Below are 26,404 nucleotides of genomic sequence, written 5' to 3'. Positions count from 1 at the left end.
CACACACACACACACACACACACACACACACACTCACGTCCATGCGCACACAAAGAAGACATCTTAATGAATGAATAAAGGAGGAGCAGATGGCTGGCCTGTTGCCACTGAAAAACACACTCCTAGACTTTTGCTTGGTTTGGCACTTAATGAGCAATCTGCTGCCAATGTATCTCCTTGACCTACATCCGACTGTAGAGCAGCTTTAACTGAAGACCCCCGAAGACCCCGACCACAAATTCATAGCCGATGCAAACACATACACACACTGGCAAATAAACCACAGACACATACAAACATAACTTTCTGCTCTATTTGTATTTTAATTCAATCTGGAAAATGTTTCACAGATATCTGATTCTCATACATAATTAAAATATAAATTCCTAGTTTATTCAAATACACAAATGTATTCTGTGTTTGGTGCTCTGCACTCATTCACAGATAATCACAGATGCAGATGTAGGGCAGGTCATCCCCGTTCACTGGGAAGCGACTTAGACACGTGAATGCTAAGTGTTCCCTTTACTTTCAGACGCACACCATCTTATTTGTCTGAAGTGAAGCTCTCGGTTAAATCACCTGGCTCGCGATCCAGATATAAATAGCTGGGACAGGAGAGAGCAATTAGAGAGCATAAGGACAGTAAAGGGAACGGGACTTGTCTATATTTGGACATGTGGCCTGTTTAGTTCTCATAAGTGAAACGCCTTAAAAAAAAAAGTGAACTCTTATTGTTCACTATTTATAAAACATCTTGTCATGGTTATTTTTGCATTACACAGCACAGAAGTGACTTATTTAACCAATTAAATGTATTACTGTAAGTAAAGAGTTTTGCTTTTGTAAAAAAAAAAAAAAAACATGAGGAAATTGAATATGTAATGAGTAAAATGTGTATTTTTATATTCTGGAAAAAAAGATGAATACATGTTATTTTTAAATACTATATATTTATTTTGTCGTATCTGTATTGTAAACATAACTATATTAGTGTCTGCTGTTCACCTCCTCCTCTCCCCCTTTCTTTCTTAAGTTGGCTGGTGAAAAAGTAAATTGGCTGCCATATGGCAAGACTGCTATTCCAAGAGCAGAGCTTTACTGCCCAGTTGGGGTTAATGTCAGTAGTGGAAGGACTGGGTGTGCGTGTGTGATGGTGATGGTGGTGGTGGTGAAGGGGGAGGGGGGTGGATTTAGGCTCTAGGCTCTTTCACTGACCTGGCTGGGCTAATTTCTCTAATTTGCAGACAGTCTGGGCACTGGCTCAAGACTCAGAGGCTCAAGACCCGGCACTCCAGGATAGCAGGCGAGCCAACTCATCGCACTCCTGGACACAGCCCAGTGGTTATACATTACGTTGATTGGGTCATCCCACAGAAACAAATGATCAACGGTCCAAATGAAGCCTATAAACCTATTGTGATCACGATACCATGCCCTTGCCTTTATAGATATTCCATAAAAAGAAATTAATTAGGTGGTAAAATTAGTCATTGCGTCCTTTTTTTTTTTTCAGCTTCAACTAAATCCCATGCAACTTAGTAAAGTGCCTGCTCACGCAAATAAAATAAAACTACAAATCAATAAATTACTCATTATTAAAGAATCCAAAGCTCTTTGTGTCTCTGTGAGCAATGTTCAAAGTTTTGTGTCACTTTGTGTCATTGTGTTCAGTGTCTCGCTGATCTTATTTTCGGGAATCTCTTCCATCGTCTATTTAGTGAGATTTGTGTAGAATGTGTGTCCGACGTGATTGATTTGTGTGTTACATTGTGAGGTGCCTTTGGCAATAGAGGAAATGAGCCAGAGCTGTTCCCATTTACCATTTGGGGCATCTCGCCCTTCCAGGTAACTTTGGAACATTTAAAACTTGTGCAACCTGGGTGTGTTGCAGTTAGTACTACCTGTCATGTCTAATGCATAGATCTGATGTATGCCTGGAAGTGAGGAGAGCGAAGTCAGTTTCACATTTGATTTTTTTTTTTTTTTCTTTCTGCGGTGAGTCATCGGGAGACTCAGTCAGGGGACTTCTACTTTATGTTGGGATTGTTTAGTTGTACTTTCTGCCACATGACAGTTGCTTGACTATTGTGAAATGCATCTGTGCTGTAATCGCTCAAGCTGAGTTTAGAGCAAGTATTTAGCAAGGCTAAGAGTGTAGCAGCGGCTCTGTGAGGCTGCTTAGACACAATGGTACAGTGAGCTAAATGCAACAACAGCAAATACTGTAAATGCTCACGGTAACAAAGGCGGGTATAATTTTCATCACTTATCAAATGTGCCAAACTAAGTTGGTGAATCTTAGTTCAGCATATTAGATTAGTCTTTCGGCACCAAGTGCTCAAAAAGAAAAACATACCACCAAAGCTCATTCCTCAAAATATTGGACAACCTGAAGATGGATGAAAAGTTAAGGAATAACTGAAGGTATCACAACAGATCCTGAGGGCTAGACAGATGGTGGAACCCAACTACATTGCGATACATCTCTCAAAACCACAAATTGGAACCATATGGTGGAGCTAGGAGAAAAGTGAGTCATTTTTTTTACCAGTAATTGTTGCGATATTTCAGTAATTCTTAGTCACGCAAGAGGTAAAGTCAAGGCGTTCACGCACGGACAGACCAGATGCGACCTGAAAACACACCAAAACCTGTAATGAACCCGTCAGTCCACTAAAGACTACGGTGTCAGTGACACGTTTTGCCTCCCGTATAGCTGTGAATGGTAATATGTCTTCGGATTCGGCGCCAAAAGCTACGTGGGTTAGGTTTAGGAAAAGATCATGGTTTGGGTTAAAAGTAAGTAATATTGTGCAAGTCGCTCACCGTACGTTGCGCGAATAAAAACAATTTTTAAATCCACATTGACTTTTGCTTTCTCATGGACTTGAACACCAGTTTCCTGGGGGAAAATCTTGTGTTTATTCTGTCCAACCACCTCTACTTCCTTCATACGTGGAGCCTATCAGTCTTTGTGCTTTGTCACATGACCTCCTTCTTTGACGATCATAGGTGCGTGTACATTTACCACATAGGCAGATCAAAATATGAAATTGACACGGGATACTGGTGCACTGTCGCGTGGATTGTACATTACCTGATAGTCGGCTGCCAGATGAAAGGCCGACATTGCTGTTAGAGCTCCACCATTAGCATGGCTGATCAGAGACGTGCTACTAACACCGTACATCATTGACATGAAGTAAAAAAAACTGTTCTTCCTGCATTTTAACAGAAAGAATTTGTGTTTTTTCCCAACCATCAGTCATCATTTTTTATTATTGCCGATTCATAAACCATGAGACATGTCCTGCCAATTTGGAAATGGCAAGAAAAGGGACTTTTAGTTGCTGTCATTATACATTCCCATCAAGCATGTCAGCATGTACACCAAAACAAAACACTCATTTCCTGGTAAGTGAGATCTTGGACATGTGTCTCTGAGCCATGGCCCATTATTATTATTATTATTTTAGATCCACTAAAAGAAAACAAAAATGACTTAACTGCATGGTACCCTTTAATGTTAAGATGAGTTCAGTATCTTTCTTTCTCTGATAATGAAAGAGCAAACAATCCATCAGCTGCTTGGCCATGAGTGAGAAACTGAGTTTACACTGTGTCTGCAGTGGAAATATGCTACGCCCCAAAATACACGGAACTTTAGGATAAGTGCTGACAATGTTTACACCATCACTGTCTTTTCTTCATTTCTAGGTGTTCCCAATCTGTTTTATTCCACTGATACGCCCCTCCTTCGCTGTTTTTCTAGTTGTGCTTTGGTAAACAGTAAACAGCTGAGCTGCAGATCTTTGGAGAAAAAAAGAGGATTATTTATCTGTTAATGCATTGTTTCGATGTAGATGTCACCCTGATAACAACCACACCCACTTCATCAGGAAGTAGATGACCGATGGGAAGTAACCGGAGAAACAGCACTTCTTTTTTTTTTTTTTGTAACGGGGTGAGGGTTGTTGTTTACTGAGTCTGGGCAGCTTGGTTTTCCATCGGATCCCTTTAACCAGAAGGATTATCCCCACTGACTAAACCTTAAATATGTAAGATGACATTATCGAATTTCATCACTAACATGCACTGGCAATTGTTTTCCTGGAAGCATCTTTGTTTGTGCAGCTTTTCTAAATGGATAGAGGTCATTGGTTGTTGGAAGTCGCTTTGTTATTAGTGAGAAAATTAGAAGTCCTAAAGTCAGTGTTTGTTCTTTGGATGTTTTGTTTTTACATTTGTCATCATTTTCTTTTCTTTTTTTTTCAAAACCATATTGTGCAACCAGAGGAAGCATTTTTTTTTTCTTGAAATATTATTGACGCGTGTCATGAATCAGCTCCACAAAACAAAGTAGACCGCACAGATCAAAGTAAAACAACATTTTTTAGCCAACAACTAAAACAAAAATATGGTGAACTATGTAAATCAGTATAATCAGTGTGAATTGTAGTGTAAGCACTGTGTAAATTGAAAGATAAGTCGTACCCAAAACACAAAAACCCTCCTAACTAAGAGAATACAGTGCAAACTAACATCAGGAGGTCGATTCAAGTGTGATTCATCCACCTGACACGCTTCTGCCTCTCTGACTACCTCCAGTATGACAAAAAACACACCAGGAGCCACAAATACAGTGTGACAAATTGTTATAATGTAGTACATAAAATATAGATAAGATGCATCTCCTTGTGCTGTACGGCTTTTTAAAAGACATATACGTCGTTCACTGAATACGTTATACGTCTTTTTTCCAAGTAATTCTGAACTTTCATTAACATAATCTGCAATTACATTTTCTTGGATAAAGGCCCTGAGATATACAGACAAGGACACTGATGCACATAACATCACTGAAAATGTCAAACTAGTTTGTGTTCTTGAAGCATCTTGTTTCAGCTTTCTTAAACTTGTTGGCACAGTACTGAGTCTGTGGGAAAGGGATGGAGGCAAGCCCAAGCATGAATATAATTGGCTGATAACTGTTGCATCATGCAGCAGACACGTTATGCATGTGCATCAGCGGTCGTTGGCTGTGTTTGTGTCTCTGCCTTATTTGCGAAATAACTCATCAATGACTGCAGACAGTGAAATTTACAGATCGCGATGTGGGACATGGTGACTTTAGAGGATCTTTTTAGCATTCCGAAACACTTTTTCGGCATTTTGCATGTCGGTTTATCCGAACAAGGTTAAGATGAAGTGAGAGCACTTTCTCACAAGTATCTGCAAGAGAAGCCAGAGTTTCTCAGAGGAAACTGACAGACTAAAATAACCCACCTCATTTTCACACCTCCTCTGGGTTGCATGCCATCACAGAAGAGGAAGGAACAAGACGAGGCGCACCAGAGGCCTCAACAAACAGCACACTTATCTGCAGCATCATCACCATCATCATCATCACTCTGTTTACCATGCATACACGAACCATGAACGATATGTGGTCTGGTATAGGACTGGGCAACACTTCTAATTTAGTCTGAGAGCAGAATACGTCTAGTATTTTTGCAGAAGTGCTCTGAATTGTTTTCCATGTCGTCGAGCATATAATAAACATAATCACTGGCGTTGTAGGTTGTACGCAAGTCATGCTGCACTGTAAACTGTTGTATTTTTTTATGAGCCGAAATGCATTGCTCATGCCTATGGAAATTAAAGGACCTTTATAGTATAGTTATACGGGTTCAGTATCCGGTCAGTGCAACTTCCACAGACGTTTGTGGCTCATTTCTTTCTTAGTATTTACGTCTGTCTTGTCGTTACCGGCTACTCTTGGTGGGCGTGCTTTCTGGCAGTCTCTTCTTCTTTTTCTGAAAACGTCAAATTTTGTAGTTTTTTTTTTTAATTTTATTTTTTGGTCCATATTAAGACGGAAATCTACCATTGAAAATATTCAATCGAAGGGTGCCACATACAGTGGTGTGAAAAGGTGTTTGCCCCTTCCTGATTTCTTTTTTTTTTGCATGTTTGTCACATTTAAATGTTTCAGATCATCAAACAAATTTAAATATTAGTCAAAGATAACACAAGTAAACACAAAATGCAGTTTTTAAATGAAGGTTTTTATTGTTAAGGGAGAAAAAAAAAATCCAAACCCACATGGCCCTGTGTGAAAACAGACATGCAAAAAAAAAAATTGGAAATCGGGAAGGGGGCAAACACTTTTTCGCACCACTGTATCTGTGAGTTGATGCTGTGATTCTCTCATTTTAGACATGTGAATGTTCACACTTGCAGAGCATCAGCTAGCAGCAGCAGAAGGGGAACATATGTAGGCCACCAGTTGGGGACATTTGCACGCTGTTTGCACCAGTTTACGACTGTTTCCAAACAAATGTATTTACCACATTTGATTGTGTTTTGTGTAACTGATGTTCAGCTCTTCATTCATATCACCATGTGCTTTATCAAATTAGATGAGATCATATTGCAATTTTCACAGTGGGTGCTTACTCACGAACAAAAAGGTTACTGCATAGTCCTAGCAATGAATAAACCCGGTGCATTTCCATTGCATAACACCAAGTTGTGGATGTGCAGATACACGCCGACATCACACACCTCTTTACCTCTGAACTACTGTGACGAGAGTCCATTCTCTGATTCACCACATTTGGTGAAGGTTTGAGAAATAAATAAGCTCCACAAACGGTTTAACCTTCAGGACTTTAAATGTTCTGTTGGATTAGAAAATCCTGAAACGAAACATAAGAAGGATGTAATTTATAAGATAGGACTACCAGTACAGACGGTATTATAATCTGCACGTAATCAAAATATCACAACTAAAGTACATATTCTTGAAAATTGTCAATTACTGATCAAAGATGACATTATAAGAATGCCATTACAGTTGGAGTTCAATTTAACTACTTTATTGGACTTTTCCCAAATGTTTAGCTTTTTGTGAAACATGAAAAGTTTGACCTTTTTGGTCCTCAAAACAACAGAAGTTTAAGAAGCAGAATCATTCTTTGGGGGAACTTAATCTGAAAAGATCTTTTTCTGGGTAACTAAACCTGTAAAAAAGTACCAAACGGAAACACTCAGGTAAGAATTGGAGTAAATGTACGTAGCTGTTTTCGCTCATCAGCATGCCATACATAAAAAAAAAATTGTTGTAACATGCTAAAGATGTAATCTGGTACAATGCATCAACATATATAATACAACCTTTAAACCAGTGCCAACAGATGTTGGTTTATTAGCCCGTCAACAGTGGCTAATTTGCGATTTATAATGCTTCCATAATCTTCCTGTGCCACTTAATTAACAGAGTGTTTATCTCAATCTGCTAGTTTCTGAACTAATGAGACTGCCACCCCTAAGACCCTAATTATTGCTCACTCCAGCCATCCTGCACATGCAGTTAATATCTCGCAGGATCTCATGGGGACCAACAAAAGTAGAGTGAGGGGTTGATCGGGGGGGGGGGGGGGGCACAGAGGATATTGGGAGACTTAAAGATGTTGTGATGGGGAGAACAGGGATAAGAAAAGGGGTGATGTCAAGGGTGTAGCAAAGTCTGCACGCTTTTGGCTTGTGGTCAACAGGTGGGTCCGTGCGCTCCCGAAACCCCCCCCCCCCTCAATCTCACAGCCCACCAGCTTTAAGAGAAAGACTTTAGCCAAGATCTGTCTGGCAGACAGAGAAGGGGATTTCGGCACCAAATCCATTAGATCAATAATAATGTCTGCTAATTAGCCTGTCCAGGAAAGGTGGAGGGGTGTGTGTGTGTGTGGGGGGGACGACTGGATGAGAGTGAGACAGTGAGAGAGGAAAGAAAAGAAAAACATCACAGCAGCCAGTGCTGATTCAGAAGTCTAGACGGATAAGGAAAATCCTCAGACAGGAGTGCCTGCTGTGGAAATCAGGTGATGAGCTGTAGGTGACATCCACCTCGCTGTTCGGGTGAATGCAGTGTCGTGTTGCCAGGAATCAGGCTTGCCTCCCGCCCGTCCTCCCTTCCTTCCATCACTCTCTTCCCCAGTCAGTTTCTCTGACCCCAATCCACCCTCTTCCGCCTCCCACCTTTTTCTCTGCCCTCCTCCTTTTCCCTGCCCCTCCTCCTTCCTTCCTCTGGACACCATCACTTTGACCTAAATCTCCTCATTTAATCTTCTTCTTCTCTTCTTCTTCTCCTCCTCCTCGTCTTTTAGATAACAATCAACCCCCCTAATTGTCTTAATCTCACTGGTCTTTTATTGTCCCCTGGGCATCATGCGTACCGCAGAACAAAAACATTAACCACAGATCAATACTTGGCATCAGGCCGCAACCACCAGCACGTTGTACGATCGATTTTTTTTTTTTTTTTTTTTTTTGTACTAATTTACGGTCAGGCTGCACTGCACATGGGTTCAATTAATATGAAAAAGAGGGAGGGGCGTGTCGATTTTAGATTACATAGAAAAATAAGCTCGTTGTTTGTCAAAGAAAATCTGACCAGCTCTTAATTCAGAGAGAGGATCTTAGGTTATGATGAGAAGAAAAAAATTATAGCAGTGAAATTCATAACCCAGATCATAGCATTGTTTTGAAAATGAGGAGCAACATGTAATACCGAGGGGAAATTGGGTGTATATCTCAGAGGAACTGTGAAGAAAATATCAACAACGTGTGCGTCACTGGATTAAATCCAGTTTGAAGGCAGCAGCACAAATCAGCAGTTGTAAACACCTTCTTCAAATCTCTTCGAGCCCTCTTTTTTTAATTTTTTTTTTTTATCTTCTCTAACTAAAACAAATCTGCGCATTGTCAATTTCTCAAATGAGAAGCTTATGGAACAGCACTTTCAGTTATATTACAATACGCCTTCAGGCCCTGAGCCAAAGATATTAGCTTCCGAGCAGCGGTAAGCCCAGGATCAAGCTAAGGTTAGGACATGATTTGTGTATGATTTTGAAAGGACAACCGGGACGATAATCAAAATATTCAGAACAATAACGGATTATCTCTGTTAGTGGCTGTACTCTACCATCTGTTAAGGAGCCGGACACGGGGTGAATAATGTTGTTCACTTGTGTGTATGTGTGTTTATGTGCGTGTTGCTTTTTGAAATGTTTTTAATTATTTCTATGACTTTTATCGTTTCGCTTAATCTTTGTGTGTACTTTTGATTTTACATTTTGGTTGTTCGCTCCTCAATCCTCTCACTTCCTGCTTTATACGCTTAAAAAAAACAATAGATTTATGTTTAAAATTTCGCCTTCTAATTTACACGCCTCTTGTCATCATCATACTTTTTTACCTTCCCATAACATCAACGGTGGAGCCCCTCCCTCCTCCTCTGCTCTCCTCCATCTCAGTGGGTGAGTCTGGAGCTGCGCTGCACTCGGATGACACTGTCTGACTCTGCTCTGCTGTAATCTGACATGGCTAATCTCGTCTCTCTGTCTTCAGGATTGGCAAACATACCTGGGTCTCTCTCCAGCCAATTAGAGCCCATCTGCACAGCACGCCATGCAGGCCAGGCCAAAGCCAAACCCTCAGGGGCCCAGCCAGCCTAGTCAGGCTGCTGAAGGGCTCAATGGTGGCTCAGGGTGTCTAGGGCCCCACGTATCTGCTTCCATAACAGCCCATCTGCCTGTGGCTTGGCCTGGTCCACTTTCATCCCCAACGGCCCCATAGATTAGGGATCCTCCACAGACTTACTGTTAATTAAAGCACGTGTTGCCATACAGTTGTTAGGTAATCGCAAAGAGCTAGGATTCATCATTGGGCTAAATTGGACATTTAAAAGTTGTCCTTGCACATAGATTAGAGCATTTAGAGTAGAGAAGGTCATTAATAATCAAAAAGATTTAATACATTAGCAATTCAACTACAAGTTGACCATTCATTTGGTTATTGTCAGTGTTGCAACTATAATAAGTATATTTTTAGCGCTGTCAGCATTTTAAACCACTGTCAAATAAAATTCCCCATCCACTGTGCATCGTCTTGCTTTTTATGACAAAGATGTCTGTTAGTTTCCTTGTTCTTTATGTATTTATTTTTGTAAGTAAAGTAGTAATCTAATCTAATCATCTTAATTTTCAATGGGAAGAGTTTTGGCGTACAAACTCTAAAACCTGGGCTTTTATTGTATCTGTAATATCTGTAATATCATTATATACATGTCCGACTATGGCAACAAAGGTAAATAAACTGCAAAGGGGTCAGAGGCCTTCAAACAGCTTGTTTTCTCATCAAGCCAGTCTCACTTAATCACCTTAGCTAAATTAGTTGGAAATTAGCCCTCTTTCTAACTCCCTGTCCTCCGTCTTTTACCCTCCTTTCCTCCTCCTTTTTCTCCCCAGTGGTTTTCACAGCTTTTGGATTAGACAGATTACACGTCTGAAACGCTGTTTTTGTTCTTTTCTCTCTCCGTCTCAGGTCCACTCCTTCAATGTGGTTAGGTGGTATTTCAGGTCTCGAACCTCTTGCAGCATTATCAAACCAAATACATAAATTGTTGAAGTGATGAAATGACATGAAGCAATGTACATCACTGTGTGCCAAAGTTAACAAACATACATTCCCACAGGGCATGGTAGACTCATTTTATGAGAGCTCACTTGAAGAAATTTCATGGAAACTGTGGTTGGTGTGTTTAATTTAGCCATACAGGTGTTGTAAGCCTGTGGTTGTTTTAGCCAATTTGAAAAGGAAAATACCACAATGCTCACTCTACCAAAGAGATGATGATTAATGCTTCTGTGTAAAAAGAAAAACACAATATCAGTAGAAGTTTTTATTAATCTCATGTCAGGAAACTTCATCTGCAAACTTCAGCTTGTTCAAATGTGATGATTTGCCGCCTTTCCGCTGTTTTATATTATTGTAAATTAAATATACATTTGTATTTCAGACTGATGGTTGGATAAAAGAAGAAATCTGGAAACATTATCTTGGCAATCGGGGGAAATAATTTTTTCACTATTTCCTGACATTTCATAGACTAAACATTAATCTATTAATCATGAAAAAATAATTGAGGGATTAACCAGTAATGCCGATAATTGTTAGCTGCAGTTTAGAGCACTGTAAAAGGCTTGTAATACCATGCATGATACTGTACATCTTTACCCAATCAGAGTGAGCAGTGCGGCTTTAACACACATGGTTCAGTGGATGTGCAAACTTCATGGTTCAGTGGATGTGCCCAAGTTTGCAGTTTATATCATTGGTTCCACTTGATCTTGCTGCGGGGTCTTATAGTCTCATGTTGGCAGTCTGGTAGGCAAATATGTCTTTTTGCAACTTTTTATTTCAAGTTCAACGCTCACATTCGATTTTTGTTCGCCTCCATTTGGCCCACATTATGTCATTTAGTGGGCTTAAGAGGCAGTTTGCTGTCCTTTCTGCCGTACACTGATTTTTTTTATTTTTTTTAATTTTTTTTTTAACAGATATACAGTAGCTCCAGGCGTTAACTTAAATGGATTCTGCATCTGTGGACTTACTTTTTCTCAAATATAGAGTAATGTATACTGCATAGCCTAAAACCATGTAGAGGAGAATGACTTAAACAGCAGTTCACAAACCACTGGGTGATATCACGGTTGGTTAGTTAGTAGTTAGTTTTGTTTACACTCCCAATAGTTACAGACTGTACTTTGTTTGCATGCAGTAGACCAATGTGTTATTTAAAGAAAAAATAATTTAAAGCCCTTATTTTTTTAGAGGATTTTGCCTTTTTTTTTTTTTTTTTTACAGCTTTAGCTTTGACATTACAATGACAGACTATGTTTTGTAAAGCTACATCACTTTTATGACTTTTTTGTAACTTTGAGTTAAAAAAAATAAACAATAAGATTAAAACTTAAATATTTCTATAATATGCAGTATAGGCTATTTATTTTTTTAATCAGAATGATCACATGAGTCTATTCTAGGCTAGGTAGTAGTAAAAAAAAAACTAAAAAAAAACGTGCACATTTCTTTTCTCGCAAATTTTGCCTATTCTCAAAATTTTACCACAAAAAAAAAAAAAAAAAAAATCACTTCAACCTGTAAATTAAATTAAAACTTTTGTGAAAAGGCACTGAAAAAACAAAAAACAAAACCAAAAACACAACAACTTAATCCTGGAAGGTCTGGTTAGGGATAGAATATCCTGAGGTGTGACGGAGCCCGTCCCCTCCGTCTCTCCGATACGCCCCTGCAACACATCACTTCCTGCGTTAAAAGACGTCTCCTGCACGCGGTTTGTACAAACGTGTGTGTATGTGTGCAGAAAATGCTTTCACTTTCACTTTCACGGCTCCGTCGAATTCGTCGACACGCTGCAGCCAGAACCATTAAAAAAAAAAAAAAAAACAAGGAAGCGGCAACAGAACAACCTTTGGGAAACCCTCACCATGGCGTTTAAGTACCCGGCTGCCCGGAGGGATGAGAGTCAGGTCAGTGTCAAAGTCCTGTTGCGAGCTTTTGCTTTTCTCTCTCCGTTCTGGGGCAACACGAAGCCGGACGAGGAAGAGAAAGACGGAGTCATACGGGTGGAGGGGGGTCGGAAGGGGAGCGAGCGACTGAAGAAAGAAAAGCAAAACTTGAGAGAAAAGTCAAGGTGAAATGCTGTGTCATGTTCAAAAGTGCCAAAGTGGTTGCACTTTCGCGTTATCGGCGTCGACACTCCGCAAAACAACGTCCTCGCCGGTGAAACCGAACTCACGAGGCTCATTGATTTTTTTTTTTTTTTTTTTTTTCCTCTCACGCCGAGTCAGTGATTCAGCTCGTTCGGTGGAACAAATAGGCCGATTAAAGCCTCGCTGCCAGGAATAACGATCGTGTTTACTTTAAATGATTAAATCCATTTCTTTACAGTATTTTCCCCATTTAATAATTTAGTCTAGAAAAAAAAAAGGTGAAAAATTCCAATCTCACTTTCTCAGCTTAAAAATAATAAAAACAAAACTTTTCCAGTTCCAAATGCAACTATTTCAATTTACTATAATAATGTATTTTATTAATTGTTTATTAGTTACAGATAAACAATATCAGCTGTTAATTACTGATTATACTTTGTAAATTTCATCTGGGTACCTTTATGTGTCATGTCAATGTCAAATGAAAACGTAAACTCCTCTTAAAGTGATTAAAATTCACGGGACATGACATCAGTGTCCTCAATGGTTTTTTTTACAGCCCTTCTGTGTGTCTTATGAAACTTGCCCTTTTTCCACAGTGCAAAATCCCGCAGCGTGTCTCACTGATGATACAGCAGCATTTATTACAGAAATACATCATCACCTGGTGCAGCAGTTGCACACGCTACACAATTGCATAACAGCACAAGGTCTACAATGTCTATTAGAGGAGATAAGAGCTGCTCTGGCAAAGAGGAAGAGAGGTGAAGAAGATAAACTTGCCCGTATACTGGTAGCTTGAGGTCATGTGTACACAGAGTTAGGCACGTGCTGCAGTTTGACAGTTTACAAACATGTAGGTTTAGAATTGGGCAAATTGCCTCTGACTTTTTTAGACCATCAAATCTGCATCCCGACAAAGAATTCTCTTCGTAAAGGTGATCTTCTTTTTCAGGGCTGCAATCTTTTCATGTATTTATCCAATTTTGATTTTTCTAATACCAATCCCCATTACATCAACTCAGGATATCCACTGATGCTGTGTACCAAACTGATATCAGATATGCATTTTTGGAGACGGCAATGTTAAAGAGGAGAAATGGCAAATGACGAAATTTACGAGTTTAAATACATCTTGCATATTTGAAACTGCTTATATCTTAAAAACAAACAAACATGTATTGTTTTTCGTTTCCCTAATTTTGGTAATTCATTCAGTCTCACAAGTGACCATCGTGTTGATCTCCACGAACTTGTGCAAACCCACTTTTTTGTGTTTAAATGATGCCAAGCAGGACAATCCAGGAATAATAATAATAGAGCTCATGTGATGATAATCCAAATGTCCTTGGGTGTATGTTGTTCACTGATATGGAAGTATAACACTTTCACTTCGAGTCAGTGGCAATGCATCCAGCTGGCTGCGCTCCAATGTCTGACGGGCGAATGTGGCATGCCTTATCCCTTTGAAGTGCTATGCCAAGACTTGTCACAGTTCTTTTGTCTATTAATATTTAAACTCATGATATTAAATATCCAAGTCCACCAAGATGTTAACATGTCTTTTTAGGTTAATAGAAAACCACTGGGGAACTATTTCTCTTGCAATATCTCCAATCTGCTCACCGGTGCATCAAGGTCATTGTTTTAATGCCACAGCAGAACAGACGCTCTCTAGTTCCACAGAAAAAAAACAAAAAAAGACTTCAAAGTGAAATAACAACAACTGTCTATCAAGAAAATCAAGTTTGAATGCCAAACATTTCACCCAGTTGTTGTTTGCTTGTCTCTTCCTGTTTAACTTGCGTGTCTTTGCCACAGGTGGATGACTACCACGGAGCTAAGATCTGCGATCCCTATGCGTGGCTGGAAGATTCTGATAGTGCAGAAACGATGGTACACGAGCACTTCTTGCAGAGTTGAAGTTTGTTTCTTCATCAAAAACGGGAACAATTTCACCCCGTGTCTCTTCTCCTTGTGTCGTTCAGGCCTTCGTTGAGGAGCAGAACAAGCTGACTATGCCGTACCTGGAGCAGTGTGCTGTCCGGCCACGGTTCCACCAGCGTCTCACCGAGCTCTATGACTATCCCAAATACAGCTGTCCTTACAAAAGAGGAAAGAGGTACCAGCTGATTTTTTTTAAATTTTTTTTTTTAATGTGTAGACTGGTTTCGAAACGGCTACACTTGGAATTCAGACCTGAAGTCACAACACAATTGCTAATTCTCTAGTTTATTTCCTGTTTTTATTTCCAGGTATTTCTACTTTCACAACAAAGGCCTCCAGAACCAGGATGTGCTGTATGTGCAGGACTCTCTGGATGCACCCGCGACCGTGTTCTTTGACCCGAATAAGCTGTCTGAAGACGGCACCGTGGCGCTGAAGAGTGAGCCAATCTGCAGATCGTTCATTATCGTTCACAATTTCTCGGACAAATATAAATATATAGTTAAAGATATGCAGCGCTAACCTATCCCCCCCCCCCCCCCCCTTTCCTTCGTCCCTCTCTCCTTTCAGTGGGGCGTCTGTCGGAGGAGTGTGAATATTTCGCCTACGGTTTGAGCAGCAGCGGCTCCGACTGGGTGACAGTGCGTTTCCTGAAGGCCGATGACCTCACCACACTGCCCGATACCCTGGAAAGGGTTAAATTCAGCTGCTTGGCCTGGACTCATGACGCAAAGGGCGTCTTCTACAACCGCTACCCGCGCCAGGAAGGCAAAACCGATGGTTAGCAAGAGACAACGCGAACACAAGCCGCATCAAAGCCGCGACGCTTCTTCAAGCGTATTTAACTCCTGTGTATTTCACTGAAGGCACCGAGACCACCAGCAACGTCAACCAGAAGCTCTACTACCACGTTATCGGCACCGAACAGTCAGAAGACGTCCTGGTTGCCGAGTTCCCCGAACACCCCAAGTGGCACAGCTCAGTGACCGTAAGTCCGTTGAGTTCAAGTAAAGCTTCATTTCAGCTTGATTTAAGAGTTCTGGACAGAGTCACGTGTCAAGAAAGGAGAATCTTTTTTTTCTGAAATTCTGCTGTGCGTGCACTTTTATACCAGCACTAGGAAATCATTTGTTGAAAGTTTTCTTGTCGACGGAAGTGGTGTTCGCATTCAGGGTTTCTCACCCTCTCACCACTCGTTGTGTGTGGAACGTTATGATCTTTAGGATCTCCTTCCCTTTGAAGCCTGCACGTGTTTTACACCCGTGTTTCGTTGCTTCGTAGTTTTCTTCTTCACTGTTTTTGCTCAGAGCGTTACTGCATCTGTGAAACTATCAGCAGGAATGCGTGTTGCATCACCTGCGTGCAAACTGGCTGTGTTTTTTTAAAAAAAAATTTTTTAGGATGAGTGCCTCATTTCTGTAGGAGCTTTAAGTGAGTTTAAACTTGTTATAATAAAGCCGACGTCGTTTTCTCTCTTGTCTTTCTTACCCATTTGTTTTATTCCATCCTCTTGCCAGATATCCGATGATGGCAGATATGCTGTTTTGTCCATCACTGAGGGCTGTGAGCCCGTCAACCAGCTGTGGTACTGTGACCTCCAGGAGCTTCCCAGCGGCATCAAGGGTCTGTATCATCGTGTGAACCGGCGTCACAACACTGATTCATGCATTTTCCGTAAAAGTAGAATCACAGTTTCCAAATGAGACATTAGGTCTGGTTTACATTGTTCTGCATTTGTACTTAGATTTACTTAGATTTTAAACAGATGTTGTATATAGTGCAAAAAATGTGCCTCTCATTCACCCTTTTCACACATGACAGCGAGCTACCATGAACGGCTCTAGCCTGACCATCTTTTTTGGTGGATGATAGCATATATGTCAGTGTGCAAAGAAAGACTAAAATATAAAACGTAAATAAAATATTTAAAGGGAAGATTAAAAAAAAAAAAAAAAAACTGTAGAAAAATCATTACCTGAATATTAGGTTTTTGTTAAAGGATACTCTTATATAAGGCAGTGACTGTTTATTGCATCAGTCTGCCCATTTTTTCTGATAAATTTCATTAATCATTTAGTTTATGAAATAGTTGAAAACCAGCAAATGCTCATTCCAACTTCTCAGAATGCAACATGATGCCTCACTGTGGTTTCTCTTGTCCGACCAGCATTTCTCAACTCAAAGAGATTTAGGAATACAGTGAACCCTCGCTATAACGCGGTTCACCTTTCACGGTCTCGCTGCTTCACGGATTTGCATCGTGCATTGAAATCACATTACGACTATATGTAACGTAGATATATTTAATGTCCAGTTCTATCTATTTCAATTGTAAAATAAAGGTTACTACTTCACGGATTTCGCCTATCACGGTTTCTATTTGGAACGTAACCCCCGTGAAAAACGAGGGTTCAAATTTGTGAAGCCGTAGTAAGTTGGCTGTAAAAATAACGAAATGATAACTACATTGTGAGAATACCACAAGAGCTGCAGCCGTGAAACAAAGTGACCTGTTCGAGTATTGTTTTGACTGTTTTATATCTATTTCCAATATTGTCAACCTACGCGGCGCATGAAACATAGTGGACGTGTGTGTCATTGTTCATATCGAACATGGAGTCATTGTGACATATACATGTGGCACATAATCCCTGTGGTCCGCAGGAGGTTGTGAAAGTAGCTGCAGATGCCATTGACTCGACTCCAGCAAATGTTGATATTTCATAATGTGTGGTCTGTTTTGTGAAGAAAAAAAAAAATCCACCCGCCGGTGTTTTGACACTTTCCAGTGAAAGGCCGTTGCAAAGACTTCCTACTGTTTTTCCACAGCCAACGTAACTCAGCTATCTTGTGTTTCCAAATGAATTAACTGCAACTCCTGATGATGAAAATGAGCACAATTTGTCTTTTTTGGGGATTTTACTGATCTTCTCCTCCAGGCCTGCTGCCATGGGTCAAACTGGTGGACAACTTCGATGCCCAGTACTCTTATGTCACCAATGAAGGAACTGTGTTCACTTTCCGCTCCAACTTGGATGCTCCCCGATACTGTCTCATCAACATCGACATCCAGAAACCAGACCGGCAGCACTGGACTACCATCATACAGCAGCACGAAAAAGACGTCCTGGGTGAGACTCAGTGGAAATTTCAATTGTATATACAGTTTAGGTCAGCTGTGTCCACTGATGTGGTATCACTTCTCCATAGCACAAATGTTCTCAAGAGTTCACACAGAATTTGAAAAACAGACATTCGTCGGCAAGCTGTGGCTTCGTGTTAGAACATGCGGGAAAAATTCCACAAAGGTTCACAAATGCGTTAAAGGTCGCACAAATAGAACTGCAGTTCCACAATTCAGCCCTTAAAATGTTGCCAAAGGCTTTTTCTCTGAATCTCTCTCGCTTAATGTGTCGATGACAGCGCGACCACAATAACTAGGAAGTTCTTCTGTCCGTGGTTGAAAACCTTCGTCAAAGGGAACTCTTCTCAAAAAGTGAAACTTGGTCCATAAGCACTTTGCCTTAATTTTTTTTTTTTTTTTTTTTTTTTTTTACATCGTGAGTCATTCGAATGATCGTAACTGTACCTAGAGATGAGTGAAATACAACATCTGTGAATGTCCACGTTTCCTCTGAGAAGTGCGTGCATGCGCACACAGCTCACGTCGGCATGTCAGAACAAATTTATAGACAAACAAATATTTTCATGAAAAAAAGAATTCAGTGTATTAAGAAAAATCATTTCAATGACTTGGAAAATCTTTTCAGCGCTATACGTCTGTCTACCGTTTGAGACATGTTTATAACACACCATAAGTGATCAGCATAGGTCAGGATGGGTTAAAGTTAAAATTCACTTAATACGCACTTGAAATCCATACAATTACATTAGTGTGTTATTAACATTAAGTACATGTTAATATACTGCTTATGTGTTAAAAAAAAAAGAGACTTAAGTTAATGTGATACAAAATTATTATATCACTGGCACTTATTTTTATAGTGCAAGTTATTAATTCATCTTTTGTTTTCTTCAGTTTCAAAATTTGAGGCAGCTAGTGTCTACTGATACCATTGGCACGCTTGTTTTTAACATATTTTCTAAATCAGTTCTCTGCTTGCTGAATCTTATCATGTTCAATGTCAGTAAAGCAATAACACACACCCGTGTTGCCATGGTTTCATACAGTCATGGAATGCATAATGTATGCTCACAGTGGGGAATCATACTTTCATCCGATAGGATCATCTTATTCTATTTCTTTTAGGGAAAAATCTTTCTTGTTTCTCCATTTTGATCAACAATACAACATTTTAGCATTTAGTACATTGACTGTGCTGCCGGACGTTTCTAAGCCAATAAGAGTGAACTATCCTGTCTGTAATAACGCTGTCTTGCTGCTATGTTATAGGTCGGTTGTCAATAGTAACTCCCAAGTGGTGCCTAATTGTGGTGTGCGTGCGGCTCGTCGGACTGTTGAGTAACATCATTGAAGTAAAATAATAACGTCATCGGTTTTACTCAGTAACGTCCTTCTATTGACACGTACTTATTTTCAAGACATAAATGGCATATATGGAATTATGGTTTCTGCATGTAAAAAACAGTACCTGGAGAGAAAAAAAAAACTGTAAAAAGCATGTCAGACCGCCCTCTGCAGCCTGTTGATGATACTTCACCAGGTCACTGTAAAAGGAGTCATTGTTTATCCCTGCATCAAATCTCTACTTCGCCTCTACAGTAATACTTCTAATAACATAACTAATAAACTAATTATTACATTCATGTTCAATCAATAGCAATTATATTTGGCTCCAGGATCACGAGATGACTCCTTATTTTGAAGATAAATGTTGAGAACGAGCCAAGAGGAAGTTGATATCTGTATGACTTTAAAAGAAAAACAAACACAAGGACACAGTCGCTCTTGGAAACGAGTGTTTTTCACCAAAACTACATGTCCACTTTACATGACTTCCTCTTTTCTCCCTCTGCAGGCTTTGTCTCCTGTGTGAACCAGCACCACCTGCTGGTCAACTATGTGCACGACGTGAAGGACATCCTGCAGGTGTTTGAGTTGTCCACCGGCCGGCTGGTCAGGGACCTGCCGCTGGACGTCGGCACGGTGGCCGGAGTCAGCTGCAAGAAGAAACACTCCGACTTCTTCTACAAGTTCACCTCCTTCACCACACCAGGTAATTCTGATTACAGTTATTATATATTTAGTTGTCTCATTGGTAAAATTAATGCTGTAAATAAATCGACCAATCCCATGTGAAAATAGTTACTTATTGATTTCCCCCCGAAGTATTCTTTTATCAGCATTTTTTTTTTTCATGTTAAATGTCACAAATTAGTAAAAAAATGACCAAAGGCATTGTCTTCATATTTTTGGTTTGTCCAAAAGCACAAAGCCTAAATAAGTTTACTCTTTTACATGATAAGGAATAGCAGTAAATCCTCAAATTTAAGAAGCTGGAGCCAGTGAAGTTTGGTCATTTTTGATTACGTTTTTGAGATATATTCTGTTATCCAACTAATCAGTCAATTGATTACTCATTTCTCTCTAATATTAAACAATAATATTATAATGTACATTTGTACATACTTTAAACCACACGTTATTGAATGTGAGTAAAGGAGTAGCACGATAGGTTAAAAAAAGATCAAATACTGCAAAAAAAAACCAACAAAAAAATAGCCCAAATTACAGTAGTTTCTAGTTATGTAACATGAAATTTAGCCTGTGTTGTGTCATCCGATTTTCAAAATATGAACAATCAGTTATCATCATGCAAGTAGTTTTACACACACAGTGACCTCCAACCTGTGTGGCCTCTGCTCTGTGGTTACCAGGTATCATTTACTACTGTGACCTGAGTGAGTCCGACCCAGAGCCCAGAGTCTTCCGGGAGGTGGAGGTAAAAGGCATCCAGCAGGAGGACTATCAGACCAGCCAGGTAATGTCGGTGTTTGTGTTTTCTGTTTTCTGTTTTGTCTCCTCAGTTTCTGTGGACCACAGTTCACAGTGCCCTCCATAAGCACGATAAAAGAAAAGAGAAGTGTGACGCTGCCACGTCAGGCATTTGAATTTGAGAACTTTTAGCTTTTATTTCACGCTATTTACATGCACACGCATTTTGTCATTTTACACGAAAAGCCATTTCATGTTAAAGCCCCTTTTTTTTTCCAAATCTACAAAAGTTAGTAAATGACTGACTGACACGTGTAACTAACTGCCCGTGTGTTTTCTTGCTGAGATTGCTCACACATAAGAGGGAAGTGGGTGTGTAGCCTTCACTTAAGTCCGTCTTTGCATCTGTTGGAGCCAGAAGGCGAACGCCAACATAAAGACCAGAGAAGTAGCAGTGACAGAAAAACAGCTTTTGTGTAAAATGTAAAAGGAGAAAACAAAAAAAAAGTAATTGACAACCATAACACATGAAATGAATATAACAAGCACGGCAGTGTGGAAAGCTCTGAAGAAAAAAAGAAAAAGAGACAACTGGTGGACTTCAAAATAAACTTGGGACGGGTCGCCCACACAAAACAACTGCAGCTGATGACAGAAAAATCTTTAGAGCTGCGAAGAAGAACAAAACAACGGTCAGACACGTCGCTTGTCTGCCTAGAAAGCGCAGGGGTGAAAGGAGCACAGTCCACAGTTTGTAGAAGAATTTGATGGAAGAATTAAACAAGCTACACAGCAAGATGCTGAGCTCTTACTGGCGTGCGGCAAACCACCGCTTTGAAGCCACGGGTCTGACATTTATGCTGTCGCCATCTTGTTTTTCTGCCTCTCCCCCCAAATATACCTCTCTTTAAGACCTGATATCTCTTACATATGGAATAATTTTCAGAAGCACCAATAAAACACTGGTCAGAGTGAATTTAGTTCATGACGCCACAATAACATGTCGTAAAAGAAATTGCTGCCCCTAGTGGCCCTCGGTAGTGTTGCACTTTAAAGGACTTCAGCATTAGCTTTACTTTTCAGAGCCACAGACTACACCCATTTTTATATACAGTCTTTGATTATTAGCGGCAAAATTATAAAAGACTAGATTGGAACTGATTAATACAAAATACGAGACAAGAAGTTCTGGAGAAAGGTTTTCAGGACAGCCGAGACAAAAATGAACTTTTAGTTAAAAGATAGAAATCCAAAAGTATGAAGGAAAAACAGAAGGTGCCCATGATCCAAACTATCCCACTTCATCAGTGAAACGGCGTCATGCCCTGGGTGTGTACAGTACGGCTGCTCCTGGAACTCACTTCTCTCAATGGATAATGGAACACATGATTGCAGCAGCTGGATGAATTTGTAGGTGAACGGACACGTTTTGGATGACTTTGTACGAAGCAGTTCCTCTCATTGATTGTACCTTCATCAAACAACAAGACAGTGACCTCTAACACACTTCTCATGAAACCAAAGCTTTTATTAATGACGAAAACTGGTCTGACACAGGCGAAGTCAGTCACCAGTTTTAAACCCTACCGATGATGCATTTTACCTGCTGACAAAGAGGTTGAAGACGGAGTAACAAACGCACACCGAAAGCAACTGCTTTAAAGGCCTGGAATAAACGATGCTAAACATATAGTCTTACATATGGATTGCACGTTTCATGCCAGCAAGAAGGGAACCAAACATTAAAATGGCTCTTTGTACAAAACAACATGTTTGGTGTGAAATAAAAGCTAAAAAACCTCTGTTTCTGTCCCGGTGTCGTGTTTGGTTCTCAAATTAAAATGCCTAAAAGCAGCATTTCAAAAGACTGCTAACACACTTTTGGAGGAAACAACAGTTTTACTCTTTCCTTTGAATTGCTACTTTCTTACAGCTTCCACTTTAATCATGTTCCTGTTCTATTATCACCTCTACTGTTTGCATATTCATATCATGATGCAGATTTACCAGAATCTTATTCACCACATTTGAGGAAGTGAAGTGTGTAAACGGCTCACACTTTTAAAAATATTCAAATGAGAACTGTTTCTGTCTGAACACGCAGGTTTTCTATCCCAGTAAAGATGGAACCAAGATCCCCATGTTCTTAGTTCACGCCAAGGGCCTTCAGACAGACGGGACTCATCCAGTTTTCCTTTATGGATATGGAGGCTTTGAGAACGCCATACAACCGTACTACAAGTGAGTACATCTGCTCGCCACTAAATCTCTTAACTGCTTCTCCGATGTACATCTATAGGCCCCAGATTGTGAAGTTCAGAACAGTGAGGATATACCAATCATTTATAAAAAAAAAAAACTACAGTATAATGTGGGTGCTACAAAAAGCAACGTACTGCTGTCAAACTCAATGATTCATGATTCAATCATTGATAATTTGTCTGTAAATCTTAAAGCCCCAATTTTTGTAAAGTGCTGCGTTTAAAATGCAACAAATATAAAGATACCCCTGCAGCGTATTACACTCACCATTAAGGTTATACAGCTGTGGGGACGCACATGAGCATTAGCTGATTGCTTGTTGCTGCCACTGTTGAAAAGAAGCAGCAGGTTCATAAAAGGGATAAAAAAATAACAGGGTTCACTCTGTGTCTGATTTCTCTGTAAATGCCACGGTGTAAATATATGCATCAGCAGCTCTGCACAAACACTGTATGTGTCGTCAGTGCCCGCTAAAAAAAAGAAAGAACCTGCTATAATGACAATGTGGTCCTGACTGAAAAGCAATCTTAGCACAAAACGGTTGCCAGTGTTTCGATTTAAAAAAAAAATTTTTTTTTACTGCTACTAATGCATCTTCAGTTTTTAAATATGATGCACCTCACTGGTGTCGGCTTACATTTGTCTTATTGCCTTTTTTTTTTTATACGTGGTCAGTGTTGCCTACCTGCTGTACGTGAGGCACCTGGGAGGGATCCTGGCCGTGGCCAACATCAGAGGGGGCGGAGAGTACGGCCTCACCTGGCACAAAGGTACAAACATGACGCCGAGTCGTATCTTTTCTGGGCTGTATTTCAGCACTGGCATGACTTCTGGTTTATGTTGTGGGTGCAGCGGGCACTTTAGGGAACAAACAGAGCTGCTTGGACGACTTCCAGTGTGCAGCGGAGTACCTGATCCAGGAGAAGTACACCACAGCCAGCCGCATCGCCATCAACGGAGCGTCTAACGGAGGGCTGCTAGTGGGTAAGTACGGGGTCGACCGTGTCTGTCTGTGCATTATGTGTTTATGTATTTGGTGGGAAAGTTAGCGACGAAGCCAGAGGAATTAAAAAAAAAAAAAGGGGTTTTAAAAGTATACCCAGGAAACTATTAAGCCGCAGTCCATTTCCTCTCATCATTTGGAAGTTTTAAAGCTGTGGGAACCTTTCTCTTTACTTTTATAGCTGAAATTGAACTTAACATCAACTTCCTCCACAATTTTAACAGATCAGCTCCCACTTCTGTGTGATTTATCCCATGAGGCCTCTAACAATAACCCTCATCTACTGTACTTCTCCATGGATTGCATTTTTACTGAAGGCGAAAACAGTCTGCTGGTCCGTAGATCGCAAGCCTTCGTATTCTCCACAGTACATTTTTGGCATAATTGCTAATGTCAAATTCGTCTAACAGTGGTGTGCTGCTTAGCTTCAATTCATTTAGCTATTAAACAGCACATTAAACAGTGCTTAGTCACATCATTTACCAAAGGCTGGCTGCCATATGGCATTGCACACACCCGGCTAATGCCTGCTTCCCTGGTGCGAAAGTGGCCATTTAGGAGTGATTGCATCCTCCAGTATGAAGTAAATGTGTGTTTGTAAGCAAATGGTATCTGTGACACTAATTCAGAATACACACACACACACACACACACACACACACACACACACACACACACACACACACACACACACACACACACACACACACACAGCGGCCTGCACGAACCAGCGTCCAGACCTGTTCGGCTGCGCTGTGGCAGAAGTCGGCGTGATGGATATGCTGAAGTTCCACAAATTCACCATCGGCCACGCTTGGACCACCGACTACGGCTGTTCTGACGACCCGGAGCAGTTCAAGTGGCTCATCAAGTATGAAAAACACTCACACAACTAATAACTAAAAAAATACCTTTGCACGAACCATAATGCACTGTACACTCTCATATTTGTACGTTTTCACAATCATGACCGATCAGACCATCCTGGTCAGTTGGATTATCCAAGTGTGATTTTTTTTTTATTATTTTTTTTTTTTTAGTCGCTAATAATTTATCCTATAATTAATTCACTTCCTGTCCTTCTCACTGTAAATTAGACATTTTTACAACTAGAATCAGGGCCATAATAGCAAATAGCAAGCAAGCAGTAAAATACTGCAAATACATTTGTGTCCTAAATGAGAACCAGGTTTTCATGAATTGAATTCACTGCAGAGCACCAACAAACTTTTATAGTCCTCGTAGCCGACGTGTGTCAAGTCACCGTCTCATCCAAATGTGTTTTTTTTTCATCCTCTCCTCCGACTGCACGACAGATTCTCAACACAAACTGTTTTTGTTTTTTAAAGGATTTCTGTTTTGGCAAAAATCGCACATCAACATTTGTCTTCCTGCTGCATTTTCAGACATTGACAAGCGATATATCTTTATTCATAGTTGTCGTGTCCTTTGTCTTTATTCAGTCACTCGGTATCTTCTTCTACCTGACTTTTAAGACTGAACTATGTTTGCCTGTTGGTGTATATTATATCTTGTATCTTATTTTCAGTCATCTCACGGTCTCTTTTCAGCTTTTTATAGCTGAAAAGATCAAATCACAGCAGAGCAGAGCAATTAAATAACACTTTGAGGTGCATGAATCACTTTCATATTCTCTCTGACAGGAGAGTTTTCTCACATTTTTCCTTCCACCTGGTCTTTGTCACCCACCCTCTCTGCCAGGTATTCTCCTCTCCACAATCTGCCTCAGCCACCTTACTCTGGACCCCCCTTCCCCGCCGTCCTGCTCCTGACAGCAGATCACGACGATCGCGTGGTGCCTCTGCACACCCTGAAGTACTGCGCTGCCTTGCAGTACGGGGTCGGCGGCAGCCCCGGGCAGCGTCAGCCCCTGATGGTCCGGGTGGACACCCGCAGCGGGCACGGTGCAGGGAAACCTACCGCCAAGGCCATCTTGGAGGACACACACATCTTTTCTTTTATCGCCGAGACACTTGGGCTTCGTTGGAAGGAGTGAGGAGAGCATGATGGGAAAGGCAGGTGCAGGATAAACACAGTGAGGGGAGGCTGTTTAAGGGATGAATTTCATTTTTTTATTTTTTATTTTTTATTGTTGAGGAAGCATACATGTAAAAACCATCTATTAAAAACAGAATACGTCCGGTCAATGCACAACTAAAGTAAACGGTTAAAGAAAGACGAAGGAACGGCGTACAGCAAATTATAAGTGTGGTAAAAATGTCAGAAACTCATTGTGCTCTTTTAACTCTGGCTTATTTTAACCATTTGAATGGTATGGTACAAAATGATTCAGATAAGAGAAGATTTAATGCATACTGCAAGTTTGTAATTGAATTAAGATCAAATAAAATCTCTACTTGCACTATGACTTCTGTCTACTGGATTATAATCAATAGTGTCCCAAATCCAAATATTATTCCTGAATTAGACCAAATTAGATATGAATTGTTCAATGATGGTGATGAAAGAAGTGTTCAAAAGTATGTATAGGTTGAGTCAAAGTAGCATCACATAAGTTGATATAGTCTATTGATAGTAAGTGTGACATTCAAAGCCTTCCTAATAAAAGCACCAAAGTACTATCCAAAATGATAGCAGGGGTGTCATAGTTGCCTTAGGGTGCCGACTGCAATTTCCCCTGCTTGAATAAAGCCTGGAACTTCATTTGCTTATCAT

General features: G+C 40.3%; 2 protein-coding genes across 2 annotated transcripts in view; one reads left to right on the top strand and one right to left on the bottom strand.

Moving 5' to 3' along the window:
* The window catches only part of LOC138617335 (ephrin type-A receptor 7-like), a 360,848-nt gene that overhangs the window by 178,602 nt on the left and 155,842 nt on the right, over positions 1-26,404 (bottom strand). The window lies entirely within an intron of this gene.
* On the top strand, positions 12,210-26,096 carry LOC138617275 (prolyl endopeptidase-like). Its single transcript, XM_069692118.1, has 15 exons — positions 12,210-12,395; positions 14,400-14,474; positions 14,567-14,700; positions 14,834-14,964; positions 15,096-15,305; positions 15,392-15,513; positions 16,043-16,148; positions 17,465-17,656; positions 19,526-19,723; positions 20,385-20,488; positions 22,547-22,683; positions 23,380-23,474; positions 23,557-23,688; positions 24,422-24,578; positions 25,430-26,096. Exons 1-15 carry the CDS (start codon positions 12,354-12,356, stop codon positions 25,722-25,724), a joined length of 2,130 nt encoding a protein of 709 aa, XP_069548219.1. The 5' UTR covers positions 12,210-12,353; the 3' UTR covers positions 25,725-26,096.

This window comes from Brachyistius frenatus, unplaced genomic scaffold (genome assembly GCF_029030835.1).
Source record: "Brachyistius frenatus isolate BFR_SWC_R1_liver_20210118 unplaced genomic scaffold, ASM2903083v1 Contig_2, whole genome shotgun sequence".
Lineage (NCBI taxonomy): Eukaryota > Metazoa > Chordata > Actinopteri > Embiotocidae > Brachyistius > Brachyistius frenatus.
The sequence above is the reverse complement of the archived record's forward strand: the minus strand, read 5'-3'. Positions and strand labels throughout refer to the sequence as shown.

Coding starts and splice junctions, on each gene's coding strand:
- LOC138617275 (XM_069692118.1), top strand. CDS start 12,354: ATGGCGTTTAAGTACCCGGCTGCCCGGAGGGATGAGAGTCAG. Junction 14,701..14,833: donor CCTTACAAAAGAGGAAAGAG/GTACCAGCTGAT, acceptor TTTTATTTCCAG/GTATTTCTACTTTCACAACA. Junction 23,475..23,556: donor CGGCCTCACCTGGCACAAAG/GTACAAACATGA, acceptor TTGTGGGTGCAG/CGGGCACTTTAGGGAACAAA.